The sequence below is a fragment of the Chroicocephalus ridibundus genome, chromosome 1, assembly GCF_963924245.1.
Source record: "Chroicocephalus ridibundus chromosome 1, bChrRid1.1, whole genome shotgun sequence".
Classification (NCBI taxonomy): Eukaryota; Metazoa; Chordata; class Aves; order Charadriiformes; family Laridae; genus Chroicocephalus; species Chroicocephalus ridibundus.
Genome location: NC_086284.1, coordinates 176,687,192 through 176,705,530, shown reverse-complemented (window position 1 = coordinate 176,705,530; position 18,339 = coordinate 176,687,192). Strand labels below are relative to the sequence as shown.

At 38.8% G+C, this 18,339-nt stretch overlaps 1 protein-coding gene across 5 annotated transcripts in view; it reads left to right on the top strand.

Annotated features, from left to right (window-relative positions):
* The window catches only part of PTPRQ (protein tyrosine phosphatase receptor type Q), a 137,711-nt gene that overhangs the window by 74,643 nt on the left and 44,729 nt on the right, over positions 1-18,339 (top strand). For all 5 annotated transcript variants that reach the window (XM_063322867.1, XM_063322866.1, XM_063322865.1 and 2 more), the window contains 2 exons: positions 2,009-2,278; positions 12,146-12,478. In XM_063322867.1, the coding sequence (XP_063178937.1) occupies positions 2,009-2,278; positions 12,146-12,478 (603 nt within the window). The remainder of the gene's footprint in view (positions 1-2,008; positions 2,279-12,145; positions 12,479-18,339) is intronic.

Here is an 18,339-nt window from a genome sequence, read left to right as displayed (position 1 = left end):
CTCATCTGAAATGAGAGGCTTATATGGCTACTATAAATCTTTTAATAGCATCACAGATAAAGGGAGGAAAATTAGATCTTTGTAGATCAAAGCGATAATTCAGATCCCTGTGAAAATAACTGAAACTTTAGCAGTATCGAAAGCAGCTGGACAAAAGATTGGAAAATGAACTGGAAATTTTATTAAACAAATACAAATTTTTAACATTTTTTATAATTTATTTTGGGAAGGGAAGCTAGCTACTAATTAAATATCATAATTTGTTAGATCTTATTCTTCCTGACAACTGGGGAGTATTATGCAATATAGCTGGCTTAATTAATTAATTAAGTACAGTTTTGTCTTGTGCCTTCTACATGTCTTTTGAAGTTGCAGGTTGTTTCACAGTGGAAAATTGTATCACGTGAAAGTGAATATTCAACATTCACTAAAGAGAGCCCAGGAGCTCTCTGAAACTGGCCTTTGTGGAAAACTGTAGCTCCTTTGCCGGGTCAGAGCAATCCCCAGGCTCATGGACTTTATAAGCGCTGTCAGTGACAGAAAGCTAGCATGGATTAGGGGGCTGCGTCTGAATTCCCAGGTTCCTTTATACTGACAGAAAAGGGAGCAAACAAGGTATCAAAAGATCCCATATGGTGACTACAGCTTTACAAGACCACGCTTCCAGTGAGATATTCTTTCCAGAGCTGATAAAGCAGGGGTTCCAGGAAAAATTATGCTGTTTATTCTACCCGGCAGTTGCTACACCATGAGAAATCTGGACCATCACTGAAGTGGTTCGGGTTGGCTGTTGGATCCCTGCAACTGGAGGTTGTCCTGCCCAACAGCCGTGGTCATCCATCAGTTGTCTCATTTCCTCACTGACATTGCATGCTCATGGTACTTTCTTGAGAAGTGCTGAAGAGATATGGCCCACAGGAGCATGGTGTAGTCATTTTACAGCTTTTTCTCAGATTTTGTGCTCAGCTAGTTGCAGCGTTGTTTCCTTTCCCTCCAATTCAGATCTTGGGCAATTGCTGGATCATTTCCTCATTGAGTTCATCTAAGGATTCAATCTCTAATCTGTATTAAAAGTGCCAGTTAATTTTCTTTGCTCTGCAGATGTTTCTTTTTAAAAAAAAGATTTTTCTTTGAACTGTGGAAAGAAAATGAATCATTTTAAAGAAATCAATTTACCTCTATATGAACATGTTTTGTTCTATTTCTGGTCTCTCATTGACAGTCTTTTCACTACTTTATGGATTCCTGGGCACGTTTCAATAGAGGAAGTAGATTGCAGCACCCCTCATTATGTATTCATTTTCTCTTAGCGGGTACAGCCAGCGCTTTAGCCCTTTCTGAGATACCTTATTTCATTGTTCTATTTAACCAGTTTTTCACAGGTAATTGCTCTATTTTCAGCATGAGTATAATGTTTGCTGTGTTTTATTAAATTTTTATGAGCATTTAAAAAAGATTCTCCTGCTGGAACCAGCAAGGACATGGGGAACACTGAGGTAATGGCATTGATACGACAGCTCTGAAACCTGCCCCATGACTTCTGCTCAGGTCGTGCCTCTGCTGAAAGGAAAGAGATATAATACAGTGCCTAAAAGAAACAAAGCTAACATAAATAAGGAACTTCTGCTGTTCATGCTGCTGTGGACTATGTATACGGGTTTCACGCTACTGTGTATGTTTTACTACACTTTGGTTAAAAAAACATGGGGAAAATATGAGCAGCTGTAAAAATAAAACTGTAGCACACAACTAGGAAAAAGCCAGATAGATGGCTTCTTCTCTTTCAAGTACTAGCATGTTCATAGTAGTTGGAAAGGAACTGTCTAATGAGGACAAAGACATATTTTTGTTCTCTCGATGTGTTTCTTTTACAGTATCAATTTTTCTGCCACTGGAATATTTGACCCTTGCTATGAAGGCTGGGTCTGCTTCTCTGACTGTATTGTTCTGTGATTACCATTTTAATTGTGTGGGAATGTTAATCTTTGGTGCGTGTGTGTCTTTTAAGTACCAGATGCTGTCCAGAATGTTCATTGTATTGCAACGAGTTGGCAATCGATCCTAGTGCGGTGGGACCCTCCTGCTTCATCCAACGGTATAATTACTCACTACATCATAACAGTCGAAGGAAATTCTGCAAATTTTTCATCTTATGATACATTGCATACTTTTAGAAATCTGCTTTCCAATATTACCTATCAATTCAAAATAAAAGCTGCAACATCTGCTGGTGATGGTGAAGAACAGTTATGCAATGCCAGTACGCTTCCAGAAAAAGGTAACAAATTATTCAAGTTAATTCTTTTGTTTAATTTAAATGATGACCACGAAACAAGCAGGCCTGAAATACCTGTCTCAATTCAGGCGGCTAAATCCTTCTGTTGTTTAAATTTCATGCTAATAGTGGGTGAGGAGAGGCAGGGCTTCCTCTTTCTCCTGTTTTAGAATACACTTGGTAATGAGAATGGAATTAATTGCCATTTAAAGAAGCACAGAGAGAGTACCTTTTTCTGTGTTGAGAACAATAAAGCTGTTCAGAATTTGTGCAATTAAGAAGCATGCAACTTCTTGAGGCAGACTTTTGTCCTAACTCTTGATGAATAGGATTTTTTAACAACAAAGAAAATTATGAGCTAAATCCAAAGAAAAACGTAGGCAGGTTTTTTTGGCATTGGAGTCAAAAATTGTTGCCCAAAATCTATCTTCCTTTCTCTCTTCACACACACACTTCACACTTCACCTGATCCTGGCTGTGCTTTCATCTGCCATCTGAACCCTCCTTATGCACTCGTAGATGAAATTCTGTGCAAAATATGGTGTTCCTTCTGTGTAAATAGCTATGTACCTAGCTTCTAAACTGGAAACCCAGTGCCCAATCCAGGAATTAAATGCCTGTTTCAGCTCTCTTTCCTAGTTAGGGGCAATTTCTACTCTTGGGATTATTTCTCTTGGTTTTTTCTTCTTCAGTGATAGCTCAGTATAACAATAAAAAATAGGAAACAAATGTAACTTTCATAATACTTTAATTACTACGTTATTGAATAACTTAAAAGATGAGTGGCAGCATTCATTCACATATATATTTCAACTGAAAGAGTGAGTAGTGCTCAGTTCTGGCAAACAATAGATAGAAGAATCTGTGTCAGTGACAGGTTTTAGGTTCTGGGTGACAAGATGAAGGGGCAGTTCTAATGTGCAGACTTGAATCAGACATCTAAACTTGGAGGAGATCAAACTTACCCTTATGCTTAGACTTCCTGTTGGTAGCTTCCTGAGCAGCTTTAGGTTCAGCCGTTGGATCTCTCCGATTCACAAAGCCTTAGTGCCCCGCTCGGAGCTTTGATTTCCACGTCTTAAAATTAGACTTGCGGATGTGCATGTCTGATTGAATCTAGACCACGACTGTATCGTCAGCTGAACTATTGCTGCTTTGTTTCCAGATCAAATGGCTGAGCTCCAGGTGAGGACAAGCAAAGCAGCTCCTTGAAGGCATAATGTGGCCAACATTGTGAAAATAGCCAGGGCTGTACTCTGATGACTGCCCCTCCTTGTAATAAGGTCCATCCCACTAAAGCCGGGCCACATTCCCTATCTGAACAATGAGGTGGCACATCCATACCTTTTTCTGGTAAAAATCTCCTCTCTGAATTGGCTTCCTGATCAACAACAGTCCCTCTTTACGTTCTGCCATTTTCTGATTCCTGTTGGTGCCCTCCAGTCCGGCTCTTTGGCGATTTGACTTCTGCCTGGGTCATCCACCCTCTTGTTTGCTCAGAAACTTCTGTCCATCAGCAGGTTTCAAAATCCACTTCAGAAGGAAGCATTGATTAAATAGTAGAGATGAGCATACTCATATCTTACAGTATTTGCTGGAAATAGTGTAGTGAGCTTAATGGCGATGCTGTATGCGTGTGTGTGCGAGTGTGCACCTCAGTACGCTTCTCAACTGCAGTCATAACTCTCCACCCTTTCTTTTAAATCAGGGCTGCTGAACAGCCAGCCCAGACTCAGAGCTTGAGGAAAACTGAAGCTGGGAACGAGTGTGCAGACAGGTGGGCTGATGCACAATTAAAACTGGACTCATCCAAAACCTGAAGGTTTTGGAGATAGTCTTATAGAGGACATGTTACCCTCTGACAGAGGAGACCAAGAGGCTTCCCAGGTACCTCACTTCTTGGAGGACGGGGGAAAGGCTTCTAATGGTGTTAAAGAAGCCTGGCACCTGGGAAAGTTAATTGTTGGGATTTCTGAGAAATTGGGGGTTGGCTATTAATTAGGGCTTGAGGAAAGCCTGGAGAAGCTGTGGATGTGTTATTAAACCTGGGCTTGAGAGACAGGTTGCTAGTTTGTTGTGGTCTATGTTACACAGAGTTGTGCCAGCAGGAGAAAACACCCAGACTTTATTTTGTGACAACATGGGGTTATGTGTCTTATCACTGGGAGTTTTCCTAAGGGTTTGTACTACAATACATATATTTTTTGCCACATACACTGCACAGACCCTTTCTTGCTGTTTTAGCATTGACTTGTGTGTTGTTGCTTAGTCATATTTACAACAAACTAATTATTATTAGGACATTTCCTTAACTGTGTGTTTGCATGAATTGTTTTGTGGTGACTGGGTACTAGGAATTGGAGATTCATGGTTAGGAATGGAAACAGTTTTATAGCTGTTGTCAGCTTCTTATTTATGGTGGTCTAAGATTAGTCACAGAATATGTAACCAGCACTGAGTCACTGACAATGCATTTATTTCTGACATAAAGTGAAATCGAATTTGGCTCTGTGTCTCGCTGCATAGTGTTTGACCTTTACATTCTTAGCAAGATTATTTGCCCTTTCTTTGAGGTAAATTTGTTCGTATTTGGGTACAATTAAACATGAATTATGAAGATTAAATTTATGAGGAGATTAGTAGTGTTTTGTGTCTAATCTAGCTCCATTGTCATGGTAAACCACTTCTGCCAGGTTGCAGTATTTATAAAAATTGTCAACTTTGTAGTGGTAATATCACTTCGTATTTCAATATATTATACAGAGTATGAAAGATAATATAACAAGTACACATGCATACATGAGTTAGAATTTTATGACTGAATAGCTATCCTTGGATAATTTTCAAGAAAACAGACATATTAAAATGAAATTTCATCAAGGTTGAGTGAGGTTTTGGAAGGGAGATAGAGGCATAAAATGGTAGGAAATTTCTCCAAAAGGCATACTAAAGCTGTGAAGATTCAGTTAACTCACAAGTCTGGGAGAGGTGTAATAGTCATTCAGTTAAGAAAAAAAATAAAACAATTAACAAGCCACTTGGGGGGTTCAAAGCATCGATAATCAAAAGAAAACTGTTGCTGCTTTCAGTTTGTTTCAGTTAGATTTCTCTTCATCGGATTTTTATTCTTCTCTGAAAATACTAATCATATTTATTATAGTATTAAGATATGCAGAGTAATTTTTCCCTCCTTACTGCTAGTCCTACTTAATACTATACCTGAATACAAGTTCTAGGAACTGCAGTGGCAGTCCTTACCATTTGTTTTCTACTTAACAGAGATTCATTTATAACTTACATTTAAAAGAAATATGGCTAGGAATGTGTCCAGGAAACATTTTTTAATTTAATGTGTGCTTAATTTTGCTGGCCCATACCATCTTGTAGCTATACACAGAAGTATGCCTTGTGCCTAAAAGGAATCGTAATGGGAAAGTTTCTTACGTCTTTTAGTGTGGAGGTGGCAAATTATCATCATCTGTTGTTACTTGTGCACAAACCGTGTTTAGTCTCTGCACAGTGGAACCTTTAAAGATTCTGGGTTTGTACGTGCAGGATGGAGCTGCCCATTGGAAGATGTGGGTCTTCTTTTTGTCCAGGCCGGTGAGGAGCACAAAAACATAGCGTGGGCTTAAAGATTTCTTTGTATCCAAGGATAATGCTCTGTTTCCTTCACTATAAATCTGTTTCTTAGGAGGTGGCAGCTCATGTCAGTTCTATGACTTGGAGTTACATGAATTTCCTTATTAACCTGTGAAGAGAGCTACAGATGACCGTAATGCACTGGAAAAAATATTTAAGTCTGTACCCTAAAGCGGTCCTTAGGGCCCCAAGCATGACATGCAGTGCAGTGTGCACTGCAGTGTGTTGGCCTGGTTATCCAGAAAAATCAAGCTACTGCAAAGCCATTGGACATGGAAGAGCTTCAGTGTACTTGTCACTACTACAGATAAGAGCAGTGTGTTTCATATGTTCAATCAATGCTGCAGCTTCATGTTTCCAAACTGTATTAAAGTAAAAGCATCCAAAAATTGCAGAGTGAATCATCACTAAGAATCTTTGAAACACTTCTTTCCGAGATGACTGATTATTTTTTATTTTAATAGATTTCTATTTATTTAATGTAATGTGGATTATTTTTTTTCAGATTTTCTGATTAGTTGGTAAATCCAAATGTCAGCGAATGGCTTTGATGTTTATGGCAAATCTTCACTAGACAAATGCAATGATCACTTCGTTGCTGCCAATGAAATTGCATTGATGTTATTTTTATAAGCAGGTAGATAAAAATAGAAGAATCATGTAGTGTAGGATGAATGAAATATGTTTTTAAGGACTAAGTCAACTCTAGATTAATGTATAATAAAAGTTGGCGACATATACATACAAAGCTGACACTGAAAGCATTTTCAGGTAAAATAAATTGCTGAAAAGTAAACAGTGGTCCCATTTGTCGGAAAGCTGAGCATTCTTATTTAATATCAGACTGGAATACTAACAGCTTTTCACTACTTTTATAGCTTAGCTTCAAGGTGTGCATTTCTCCTTAGATATGTAGAATTTGATTTTTCAGTGCTTAGATCCCATAGTTAGAGACTGAATTTTCTAATATGCTTAGGACTAAGAGACACAGTCCAAGCAGGGTTTCTTAAGGTGTGTTCTCAACTGTGCAATTTCCTTTAAAGCATGTCTGATAGTATCAGTCCCAAGTCATGGGAAACATAGTCTACAGTTTCTTACATTTTTATGTTAGTAAAATCATGCAGGACGTATTTGTGATGTCCTTGTTCATACTGAGCAGGACTTTTGTATCATGATGAGTCCCCCTGCAATTAGCAGTCTATACTAGAGTACTATTGAATATGATCAGGGATGTCAGCTTAACCCAGGGAACTCCTTTGGGTAACTAAGCTTTCAAAAATTAATAGAGATAACAATACAGAATATTCATCTTCTTTTCAGATGCCTCCATTTTCTGAAGACTGTCGTTGTGTGCCCGTTGCTATCTGTTCTACTTTGTTCTTCACTTTCTTCCTATTGATGCTCTTAATACCACCCAACAGACTTCTAGGCTGCCGCTGTTCTTTTAATCCAAACTCCAGCTACAAGCAGCTGTTCTGTAGGCAGACTTTTTTTTATTAACTTCGTTAGGAACTATGCCATATCATATTACCGTCTTCTGTTCCCGGCCCGCGCAGCTGTAGTCATTGCTTTCCACAGAGCTCTTTACAGAATGCCGTAACTTCTCTCTTTTCTCAGTAGATTTTTTTTGTGTGTGTGTCCTTTACTGCCCTTAGGTTATCTTTGCATTGTAAGATTTTTTTCTACTGAGTGTTTCTGTTGGTTTAAACCAGTTGCAGTGGCACCGTTCAACTTGATCTGAGTCTTTGCGCAGTCCTAGTACTTTTTCTACCAGGAATTTCTTTTCATTTAGGTTCTCAAATAAAAACTTAATCTCAGAACAGTCCACCAGCTTTGGACGGGCTGATTAGCATTGCAGCCAGATGAGCGTAGGGAACCAGGGCCAAGATCTGTGAAAGTAACTTCTATTTAGGTGCTTAGCTTCCTGTCAACTTCAGTGGGAGTTCAGGCACGTAAATAGGTTTTAGGAGCTTAAAATCCCATGTGGATCTGGCTTCAGGCACTTTTTGTTGGAGTTTGGCCATCATGCGAACAATGGTGGATGAACCTGAAAATACTTCATTCCTCCTCCAGTCCAGAAACTGAATTCACCGTCGTTTCATGGCCAGCCTCTCTGCCAGCTCCCTAGCTGGCTTTCAAAAGCTGAATTAAAAGCTATTAAATGGAAAATGATAGAGTACATTGCACCAAAAATTTCAGACTTTGAAAAACTCCCAACTCCCAGAGCTAGCTGAATTATAGCAAATGCAATATAATTCAATAGGGAAAGACTGTCAGATATATGATGATGACACTTGAGCGGACCTACGTGTGATTCCTGGGAAATTTAAATATGGGATTAGCACTAGAATGCCAGCTAGCAAATCAGAGCACAGTCCTAGACTATCAGTGTCTTACACCACCACAAACACAGCCTTTTTCATGCCTTTTCATGCCTTCCTGGAAACCAAGAATAATAATAAAGTTCCTGTTCAGCACTTATCAAAGCAGCCGTGTGTAAGAGCAGGTAACATAAATCTTTGTTAGAGATCCAATTTAATCTGAAAGCATAATTGTCAAAGATGCAGTTTTTGGCTTTAATTGTTTTTAGTGTGAACAGTGATCACTTCATCATTGTTGAGTCATGTTTAGAAAATTTAAACAAGCTGCATGATTACTCTAGGAAGCATGGAATGGTTTGTTCAAATCAGTACCATCTGTGGACAGAAAAAGTTGGGGGAATTTTAGTCATTCTTGAGGAATGGAAACCTGATTCTCCATGCTAGAGTAATTGTAATCCTCTTTGTATCTGTAACCCAATAGCATAGTTGTCTTGAAATTGTCTCGCTGAACGCAATCATCAAGTGCAAGAGAGACTGTGCCACTGGGTGTCACTGCTCCTCACTGCCGCCCTCGGAGCAAACCTCTGATTTGCTCCGGATTCAGGTCACATCTTTTCATTTGTTCTAATGAGGGATTACATTTATATTTTATTTATCTATATAAGCAATGAGATAAAATGGACTAGATTTTAAACTGAATAATGTTTAAGGCTTTGATTCCATTTTAAAGATCTGTCTAGGCATTGATGGAGAAAATTTTCCTACATCTTCTGCTGACTGACCCTTTCTTTTGTAGGTTAGAAATATTTTGCATGTATGGGTCTTAGTAAACTGGAAAAATGATGACATAAAATATAAACAAAAGATTTTGTAGAAAAGAAGAAGTACTTGTCTAATCTGTTATCTTCATACCTGCAAACTTATCTTTCAAAATGGTGGTTTTGATGTAGTATTCCTCACCAGGATCATCGCAGAGACTGTCTTCAGCCTTGTGAGAGTAATTTGCATGGGTTCCCTCTGTAGTCAGCAGGAAAAAGGACAGATGGATGTCCAGGGGACAGATGGAAAAAGAAACATCGTTTTCCTGCACCCCATTCTTTCCCTTGCTCTCTGGGAGTTTGTCTCTTTCCACCAAATACAAGGAGAGCTCATGGAGGATGGCTTTATTAGACTTTTGTTGGTCTGTGTGAGAGCCTACAAATCAGAACCACTGTTATTTTTCCTGATATAATTTCTAGTTCAGGGAAACTGCCAAGTGTCTTTTCCATCTTTACTGCAACGTTGCTGGCTCTCAGTTCTTTTTGGTAGCATCATCCATGTTGAAACTGGGGGAACAAGGTACTCTCCTTGAGAAGGAAAGCCCACTATGCTGTCTAGAATATGGGCATTGCTCTTTCTGCCTGTGACTAGCCTCTTTAACCTGACTTGTTTTAGGTGCAAAGACTGCAGTTGTGCCAGCCATGGCTCTACCAGCTGCACATTTGAGCAAGTGAAGGTATATTTCCATCTTCTTCCTGGCACCCAGCAAGCAACCAGTTGCCATCTATTTTATTCCAAGCCCCTGTTTCAGTATTTGATCCAGTCTTTCATTTAAATTGGAGTATAGTCCAATAATCAGTTTTAAGCAGGTGGAAGTTTGTAATGGTAGACTAAGAGGCATTAGAACCAGTGGTCTCCATCTCCATGTTGCGTACTTCCACACTTTTATTCCAAACCTGCCAATGCTGGCTGTTCCTATCGCAGCAAGAGTTCCTGGAGTCATGTGCCTCGGAAGGTAAAGTCATATTCCTTATCAAAAAAAGAGTAATCTCCTCTCAGTGAGAAGGAGGAGAATTGAATTTTCTTAAATTCTTTTAATTTTTATCTGTGCTGATGTTTTTGGAATTTGCTGACTCCTAATTTTTTAATTCCTGGAATATATAGTATTGGGTCTTAAAAATACTATAATTCAAGTTCAGAGTGAGACTGGGTGGTAACTTTTATTTCGCTGAAATAGTTTTATCCATTCTATCCCACATTTTATCATCCTCATAATTGAGTGTGTAAGATTCATATTCTTTGCAGTATCCTATCAGATATTAATAGCTTATATTACAATATAGTAGAGGATTTTTTTAAGGAAAAATACAGGTTTTTTTTTTATACTAAACATTTAACATTTCTCTGCCTTTATTTTCCATTAATTAATGATCAAACTAAGCCCTTTCTTCTAATTTACACAAGTAGCAAATACAGTTTATAGAGCTATTATGAAAATATTGCAGTGTTTATTCTTTTGAAAGTGGGCAAACTGAGTATTATATCTCCAAAACTGTGATCAAGCGAGACTGTTACTGCCTGTTTTGTTTTTATTTACTACTTCCTGTACTTCATGCTAACAACAACAGAGCAAAACAGCTTTCATTTTGATAGCACTGAGTATGATGGTGAAAGTTGTCTCTAGTGAAGATTTTTTTCTTAAGACAGATTGCTCTTGTTCTGTGTCTGGTTAGTGTGTAGCAGGGTGCAAGCCCACGGGGCTGTTGTGTCATGAGCTGTTGTTGTGTACGTGTGTGTGAGAGCTGAGCAGAAGGACTCAGGGAAGCTTCACCCATGGTTGCTGTGCCTGGCCCCTCTTCTGCAGGGTCCATCTGCTTTGGGCTCATTTGACGAGATTTGAATTTCTCAACATTTTCATTGTCACAGCTTGGTTTGACTCAGAATTTACATCTCTTGTTAAATATTCATCTTTAGTGGAGAGGCTTCAGCTTGTTGATGATTTTTTTCAACAAATTGTTGCAGATGAAAGCAGAGATCAGATATTCCCACAAGGCTGAAAAAAAATGGAGGGTTTTCTCTTTCTTCCCAGTAATGTTGGTCTGGGATCCTTTTATTCTTTATGTAAGCCTTGGGGCTTCTTCAGTTTCAGTTTGGGGATGTATCGTGTGTTTTTCTTTTACCAGTGATACTTCTTCCCCCAAAGACTCTAAAGCACTCTTTAAAGCTAAGTGCACAAAATGATTTCTGAGCTGATTTCTCCGCACAGTTTTTGCCACAGACAGTATTAGTATTATCTTACAGAGTCTTAGAGATAATATTAGCTTACTGTATGACTATGTGATATAGCACAAAACCATATGTTGCGTACAGTCTGCAAGAGCTGGGAGTACACCGGTGGCTTAATATAGATATGGATAAATGTGCGTGCATGTGTGTATATGTGTGTATGTACATACATGCGGTACTTTTGTCTCATACACATGAATATGACCTGTGCATACCAACATATATGTATGTATATAAATACATGGGAGCAAAGTTTATAGGAAGTTTCTTTTTTTGCTTTCTATTGCCATATTATTTAGCTCTTCCTGTTGGCGTTCCTTTAATTTGTTGTTTGCTGAACAGCTTGTAAAGCACACATAGACAAACATATTGCATGTATTGATACTTTCCATTCAGAAGGTGAAACAGGACACTTATGAAACCTTAAGGTGTTGCTTGAGGATTTCATACATTGCCAAGAGAGAGGGGGACAAATGAGTATTTCTAAGTGAGAGAATCCCAGTTAGCAACAGCAGTAAAAGATGCTATGGGTAGGCCGAAAATAACTTTGCTCGATATTCCCTCCCTCAGTTGAGACATAGCCCCAAATGTAGCAAGAGCAAAGTCACACCTCTCGAAGCTGCCCCTGCATGACACACCTAAAAGTATTTTTCTTTATTTCAAAAGCTACAGTAAATGTATGCCACCTATATATGTACAGTGTGATTTATGCCAATGGTAGTACTCCCTATTAACCATATGAAATTGAATCTTGGTCTTTAGACACGCTTATTAAAATATTTTATTTAACACGGGATAAAACAGTTATAGTTGCAATCACTTCATTCAAATGAAGATGTGTTACAAGTGTTTTAATTTGTAGTTCCTAGTGCTCCCAGGGATATTGTTTTTTCCAATGTGCAATCAACAAGTGTGACCTTGAATTGGAGATCACCGAAATCTATCCTTGGCTACTTTCAAAACTACAAGATTACCACACAGCTACAGTCCATCCACTGCAGTGACTGGGAAACTAAGGAATGTATTGAATATGAGATGCATCAATATTTATATGAAAACATCGTGGATGACCGGATAGAAGAGACAGTGTATGGACTGAAAAAATACAGATGGTACAGATTTGCAGTTGCTGCCAGTACGAATGTTGGTTATGGCAGTTCTTCACCTTGGATTTCTACACAAACACTTCCTGGCTGTAAGTAAGGAGGTTTGCCATGTGTCATAATGCTATGACAATGTGATAGTCACCTAAATAAGCAAAACCACTCGGTAGAGGTTATTTCTTCATAGGCACAATATTGGTGAAGTTAATAAGGATTTATTGCAACTCCTCAAGTATGAAATATCATTATCTAAATCATGTGGGAGGTATGCATACTTGACACTACTTCAGATATTAATGCCTTTTGGATGCTCTGCTGTATGTACTGCTTAACCAACAGCGATTTCATTCCTCAGCCCTATTCCACATCCAGAATTGGTAAGTCTGAATTTTGCTTACTATGGGTTGATATGCCATTTTCAATCCATCTCCACATGTGGGGTACGTCAATTAAAAGCAGTCCTTTTTTTAATTCCTGGACTAAAGTCTGTACTCCAATGTCATAACACTTTCCTGAAATTCTGCTGTACATTCCTGGCAATAGAATTTAAGTCATAAGTTTCAGAGGAATTCAGATTTCTTTCCAATACCATATCCACCTACAGAGATTACAAATCAGAGTAGCCACGTAACACCTACAGGACTGCCATGACACATATTAGAACTGTCATGCCTCAGCTGAGGATTTCAGTTTCCAAGTAAGAGAAGAGTTAGTTGTCACAGATAAGTCATCACTAGATATTTGAGAGAACGGAACGTGAAACATAAATTATTTAGGAAGTTGTCATGTTGACATATGACCTTCCCTCCCAGTCCACAGCCGGCCTAGGTCAGAGCACATCAGAGATCCGGCCTCTGGCCTGTGCAGAACAACTGAGAACCACCATGAGTGGCCTAACTAAATCACAGCTCCTTCACTCCTTTCCAAAGTGATCACAATGGAGATACCAAGGACTTAAACAGCTGTGTACCAAGGACTATTCAATGGTCCACATACTTATTTTGTTCCGGTCCTGTTTTTACAGTTACGTGATGTGAATCCAGGAGGCTTTTATATAATGCTCATCATAGTATCCGTGTACTCTCTGTACGGTAATACAGACCTCTATCCTTAAATACCTCACAATTTTTCTACTAGGTAAGGAAATACTATGATTTTCATTTGCAGATGAGAAATTGCAATACAGAAATTCTAAGCCCCAAAGGGCAAAGAGATTTGGACACTGTGATAGTGAACATCACAACAGCCCGTTTTTCATGTAAAGCACAGAAGCAGTCCATTGGAATGAGAAGCACTGGAATCATCTGCAGTCATTCTCATGTGCAGTGTCATTCTTTGTCCAGTGGTTCCTATGGGGATGCTATGCCTGTAAATTAATGCAGTATTTTAAATGAAAGTGAAAAAAAAAGAAACAACCAACCAAAACCAAAAAACCCACATAACCCCAGGTGGAGCAGAAAACAGCTAACAGAATTTGTGCAACTCTTGAGCCAACAGCTCTAGGGAGATTTCTTACTATTAGTTGGATAGATCTCAGCTGCTGACATATGCAAATACTTCTCTTCAAAAAACTGTTGCTGAATTTCGGAAAGCAGGGGATTTAGACTGAGAGAGAGGCAGTTTAAAACACACCTAATCACATAAAGGTAAGAGCCTCTTCCCGATTTCCTCTCTGGCCAGTGATAATTTAGTTTAAGAAAGACCTAATTTCCTATCAGTCCCACTGAGGAGGTGGTAGTTAAAAGTACAAAAATCCCATTAGACTGCACAAGCCCTTTCCAAGCCAATACAGCGGCATTCTCAGCAGTGGGTCCTCTGTGTGCTCTGTTAGCTAGTTTAACAAATGGTGGTGGGGTAGAAGTTAAAAAGTTCCACCAGTTCTTCCAGCCCAAGTGCCTGGGGCTGCTGGCCTGTGTCTGTGGTGAGGGAAGTGGGCAGCGACAAATTTCCTGTGAGCTAAATCAGCGACACGTCAAGAGATGAGCTGCCTATAAAACACACCACCACAGAGTCAAGGAAGCATGGGCGCTGTTCCAGCTATCGTGGCTGGGTGCTGGTCTTTTTCCTGGGGTGATGGCAATCAGCTGAGGAGGAAAACAAAGAGGAAGGTGACATGTTACAGCTGGGTAGCCAGCTGGCAGCTCCGGCGTGCTTCAGCAGTGCTGGGAGCCTCCCTGAGCAGCGGCTGATCTTTAGGAAGGGCAGTTCTCTAGGTACCTGACCTCACGCTTTCCGGAGACTAGTCCTTAGAAATATCGTTCAGCAGACTAAAAAACCCTTAGTTGCCTTCTTTCTTTTGCAAAGGGTGCAGCGTGTAGCAGGGAAGAGAAATTCAGGATGCACAAAAAAACTGAGCCGACACTCTGGGCAGCCTTGCGGAGCGTACCCAGAGAACAGGTGTCGATCCCCCTCTCCTTTCCCTCGTGGACAGGGCCAAGCATCCTCTGGATTAGCCTGCTGGTACACAGCCAATATACATGGTCTGTTAGGGCTTAAGGGCGCTTAGCTGCTATGTAAAATAGCCCGAGTACTTAGCCCATAAAATCAATGGAAGTTGTGTTTGCAGATTTGAGGGCAGAAGTTAGCCGCTGTTTCTGATTTTCAAGAAATGCCTCTGTAAGACATTGCTTCTGCCAAAGGTACAGTTACCTTGGTTGTGAAATAATAGTTCAAATGATTTTTCTTCAGCAGTAACTGGGTTCTCAGAAATGCATGTTTCTCTCAAGCCTAACAAAAATACTATAATTATTGTTACTCATATTCAGGAAGTTACAGCATTTAAGCTGAAAACCGGTAGACTCAGTAGCCAGAATATAAAGAGATGAAATCTCAACAACAGTGAAAAATACATAACAGAAACCCTAAGTATTCTTTATAATTGCTGAGGATTTGGCTGTTGTGCTAAAGCAGAAATACCTAATAATTCTGAATATCCAGTGACTAAGGTGAGGATTTTAGCGATTTATTTCAGTTGCTCATTATGAAGGTAAATTTAAGGCTACAGGAATTCTTTTTAAGATTCCTTAACGCATTTGAAAGTTTCAAACAAAAAGCAATGTCTGTGTTCCACACCGAAAGTGGTTATAGCGTTACTCTGTGGAAAATGTTATAGGTTTCTCAGTACAGTCCAGTTCTCACATCACACAGATAAACTATTCAGCCTTCTGTCTTGCAGATTATCCTCGCAGGAATTGTCCTACTGTCTCATAAAGTAGTTTGATGGCACTGTTATTACTTAGCTGATGGATTACCCAAGAGCCAAGTCTACTCTGCAAGATGAAATATTTTCAACATAACCTAGATTTATATAGTTACCAGCACAGAAGATCACAGTGTTGTGTCACAGTAAGGGAAAGGGCAAGAAATGTTTTCCATAGCTAGGGAAACCTTTTTCCTTCACACCTGCACTTACCCCGAGTTTCACTTTTACATTCATAAGGAGAATAAGATTGGCCAAACTTGTGCTTTCTGAGAGAAAAATCACTTTGGAGGGTCAGTGTTAGGTGGAAAATGAATGGCAGTGAGATCACTGATCTCATTTTGGATCTCGTACAGTTACACAATGCAATGCTTTTTGGTAAGCTGCCAAGTCTCCTAATGCCAGGATATACAGAGATACAAAGGAAAATCCCAGATGTTCGAATGTCCCATGAAGGCTAGGACATCGATGCATGGGGCAGAGGGTTATGCTTCCCTTTTCAGCACCTTCTTTCCCAGTCCTCACTGATACCCAGTTGCTTGGTATATTTAAAGAAGTGTTTCTGTGTGATGAAAAGCAATGAGATTTCATGTCTTGTTGTATGCCTTTTCTTCTGGCAGGTTTTGCCTGAAACTTGTTTTTCTTTGTTCCTTTCATTGTCTCAGAACTAAACAATGGAAAGTAATTATGGTCTAATATAAGATATAAATGTTTAAATATAGGTAAAAGTAACCTGGGTGATTATAAAATGAAATAACTGAACCTCACACTTAATTTTTGTTGGGGAAGAGAAAAAAAAAGAGCTGGTCTTAACCAAACTCACAAGCGTGAATTTCTTATAGAAGACTGGAGTATTCGGTCTTATTTTTGGGGATTATGCTAAATGATGGGCTATCCAGACTTATCTTCAAGCTAACACACTTAACTGCTGCCTTAGCATCAGGACACAGATGGATGGGAAAGATGACCCTGACCTCCATAAGACCCACATTCCTGTGCAAGGATAGAAGCATGATAATCAGGAAATGATGGTTATTAGTTACAGAAAATGCATTATTGTGAAAACCAGGAGAAAAGCGCTTATGAGAGGAAGTGATTGGATTATGGGGGAATGAGAGAATAAGACTAGGTCATTTCTACTGAGTAAATTGCTGTGATTTATAAGAGAAAGGGTATAGTGATATCATGGCCTCGTATTGACTAGATTCATTTCACAAACAAACCTAAATCAGAACGTGGCAGTTACTCACTGAAGCAAACACAGTTTTTAAAACGATGGGTTTTGTAAGACATGAGACACTTTAGACACATTTAATTGTCTAGTTTTCTTTGTAATTATACAGGCTATTTCAGAAAATATTCCTAAATTTCAGTATCATTCAATTAATGTCTGGTATTGTACTTTTCATGATGAAAATAAAATAGATATTAATGCTTAGATGTATTTTAGATAAGTATCTTAAAACAACATACTCAATTAGAATTTTCTTGCAAGGATCTAAAAATGTATCAAATATAAACTACATATGAAAATTATTCATACAAATAATCCCAGGCTGGATAATTTGTAGATAAAATTATGCTTTGAAAATATTTCACACCATCATTGTCTAATGCATAAACCTATATGTGGCTTCTGAAAAAAATATACAGAGAGATTAAATGCTCTGTTAACGTTATAAAAAAGTAATGGAAAATTATCTTTGTAAACTTGGTTGGTTTGGAAACTAAGGTGTGAGAAGCTAATTTTATACTGTTTTTCAGAGATTGCAGCTGGTGATAAAGGTAATACCACTACCACAGTTACTGAAAGAATTGTTTACACTAAAACACACCGAGCAACAAGCCTGACACACGTTACCTGCAAAAGAAGCTTGATTTGTGCTAATGCTAGTTTTTAGGGAACATGCTTGCCCTTGTATTTTGTTTTATCTGTTCTAGCTCCCCACTCGTCAGCCAGCCTTCTCCGAGCAGTCTCCTCTTTCACCACCCCTCATGTGCTTTCGTGGGTCATTCAGTTACGCTCTTCATTCAGTTCTTCTGTGCTATTCAGTATTTTTGAGGACTGCTTCCAATGGTTGAATTTGATCCTGCCTACAAAGTCTAGTATATTCCTGCTAATCTCAGCACAGCAATCTACCTCCCGTATCCAACACCCTAAACTCTTCATAGCACCTTATCAACTCCCAAATCTTCCTGGTTTATTCTGCAACCGTGGTGCAAAATTTTCACCTTCACAGTGCAAAATTTTATGATTTCTCTTTATTAGCCTTTCGCACTTTATTTAAATAGCTACATTCATCCTCCCATGCTATTTTCCCTTTTTCTAACCTGTTTTCTACCTAAAGAACTAAGTAGCCTTGTATAGTCTCCAATTTTCCTCATTAAGCCCTCTCACCTAATGATTAAACGTGAAAAAATACATATTTGTGCATTAATCATGTTTGAGAAAAGAGGCTGCGTCTTCTGATTAGGATAGATACGATGAGCTTTATCATTTTTTATAACAGACAGTTCACTGATATGTATTACAGTTGTATTTTTTTGTGGTAGATTGAAAAAAAAGGCACCGTGGAGCCAAGTTCTGGCATTATCTATAAATCTTGTCACTAGTATTCCAAATTTTATTTTCCTGAGATTTACCACGGTCACTATGAAAAAGTAATACCACTTACTGAGAACTGCTATGTTGTTGTTATGATTCCATTCATTTCTTATTCATGAATAACAAATAACTAAGTTAATTCACATATC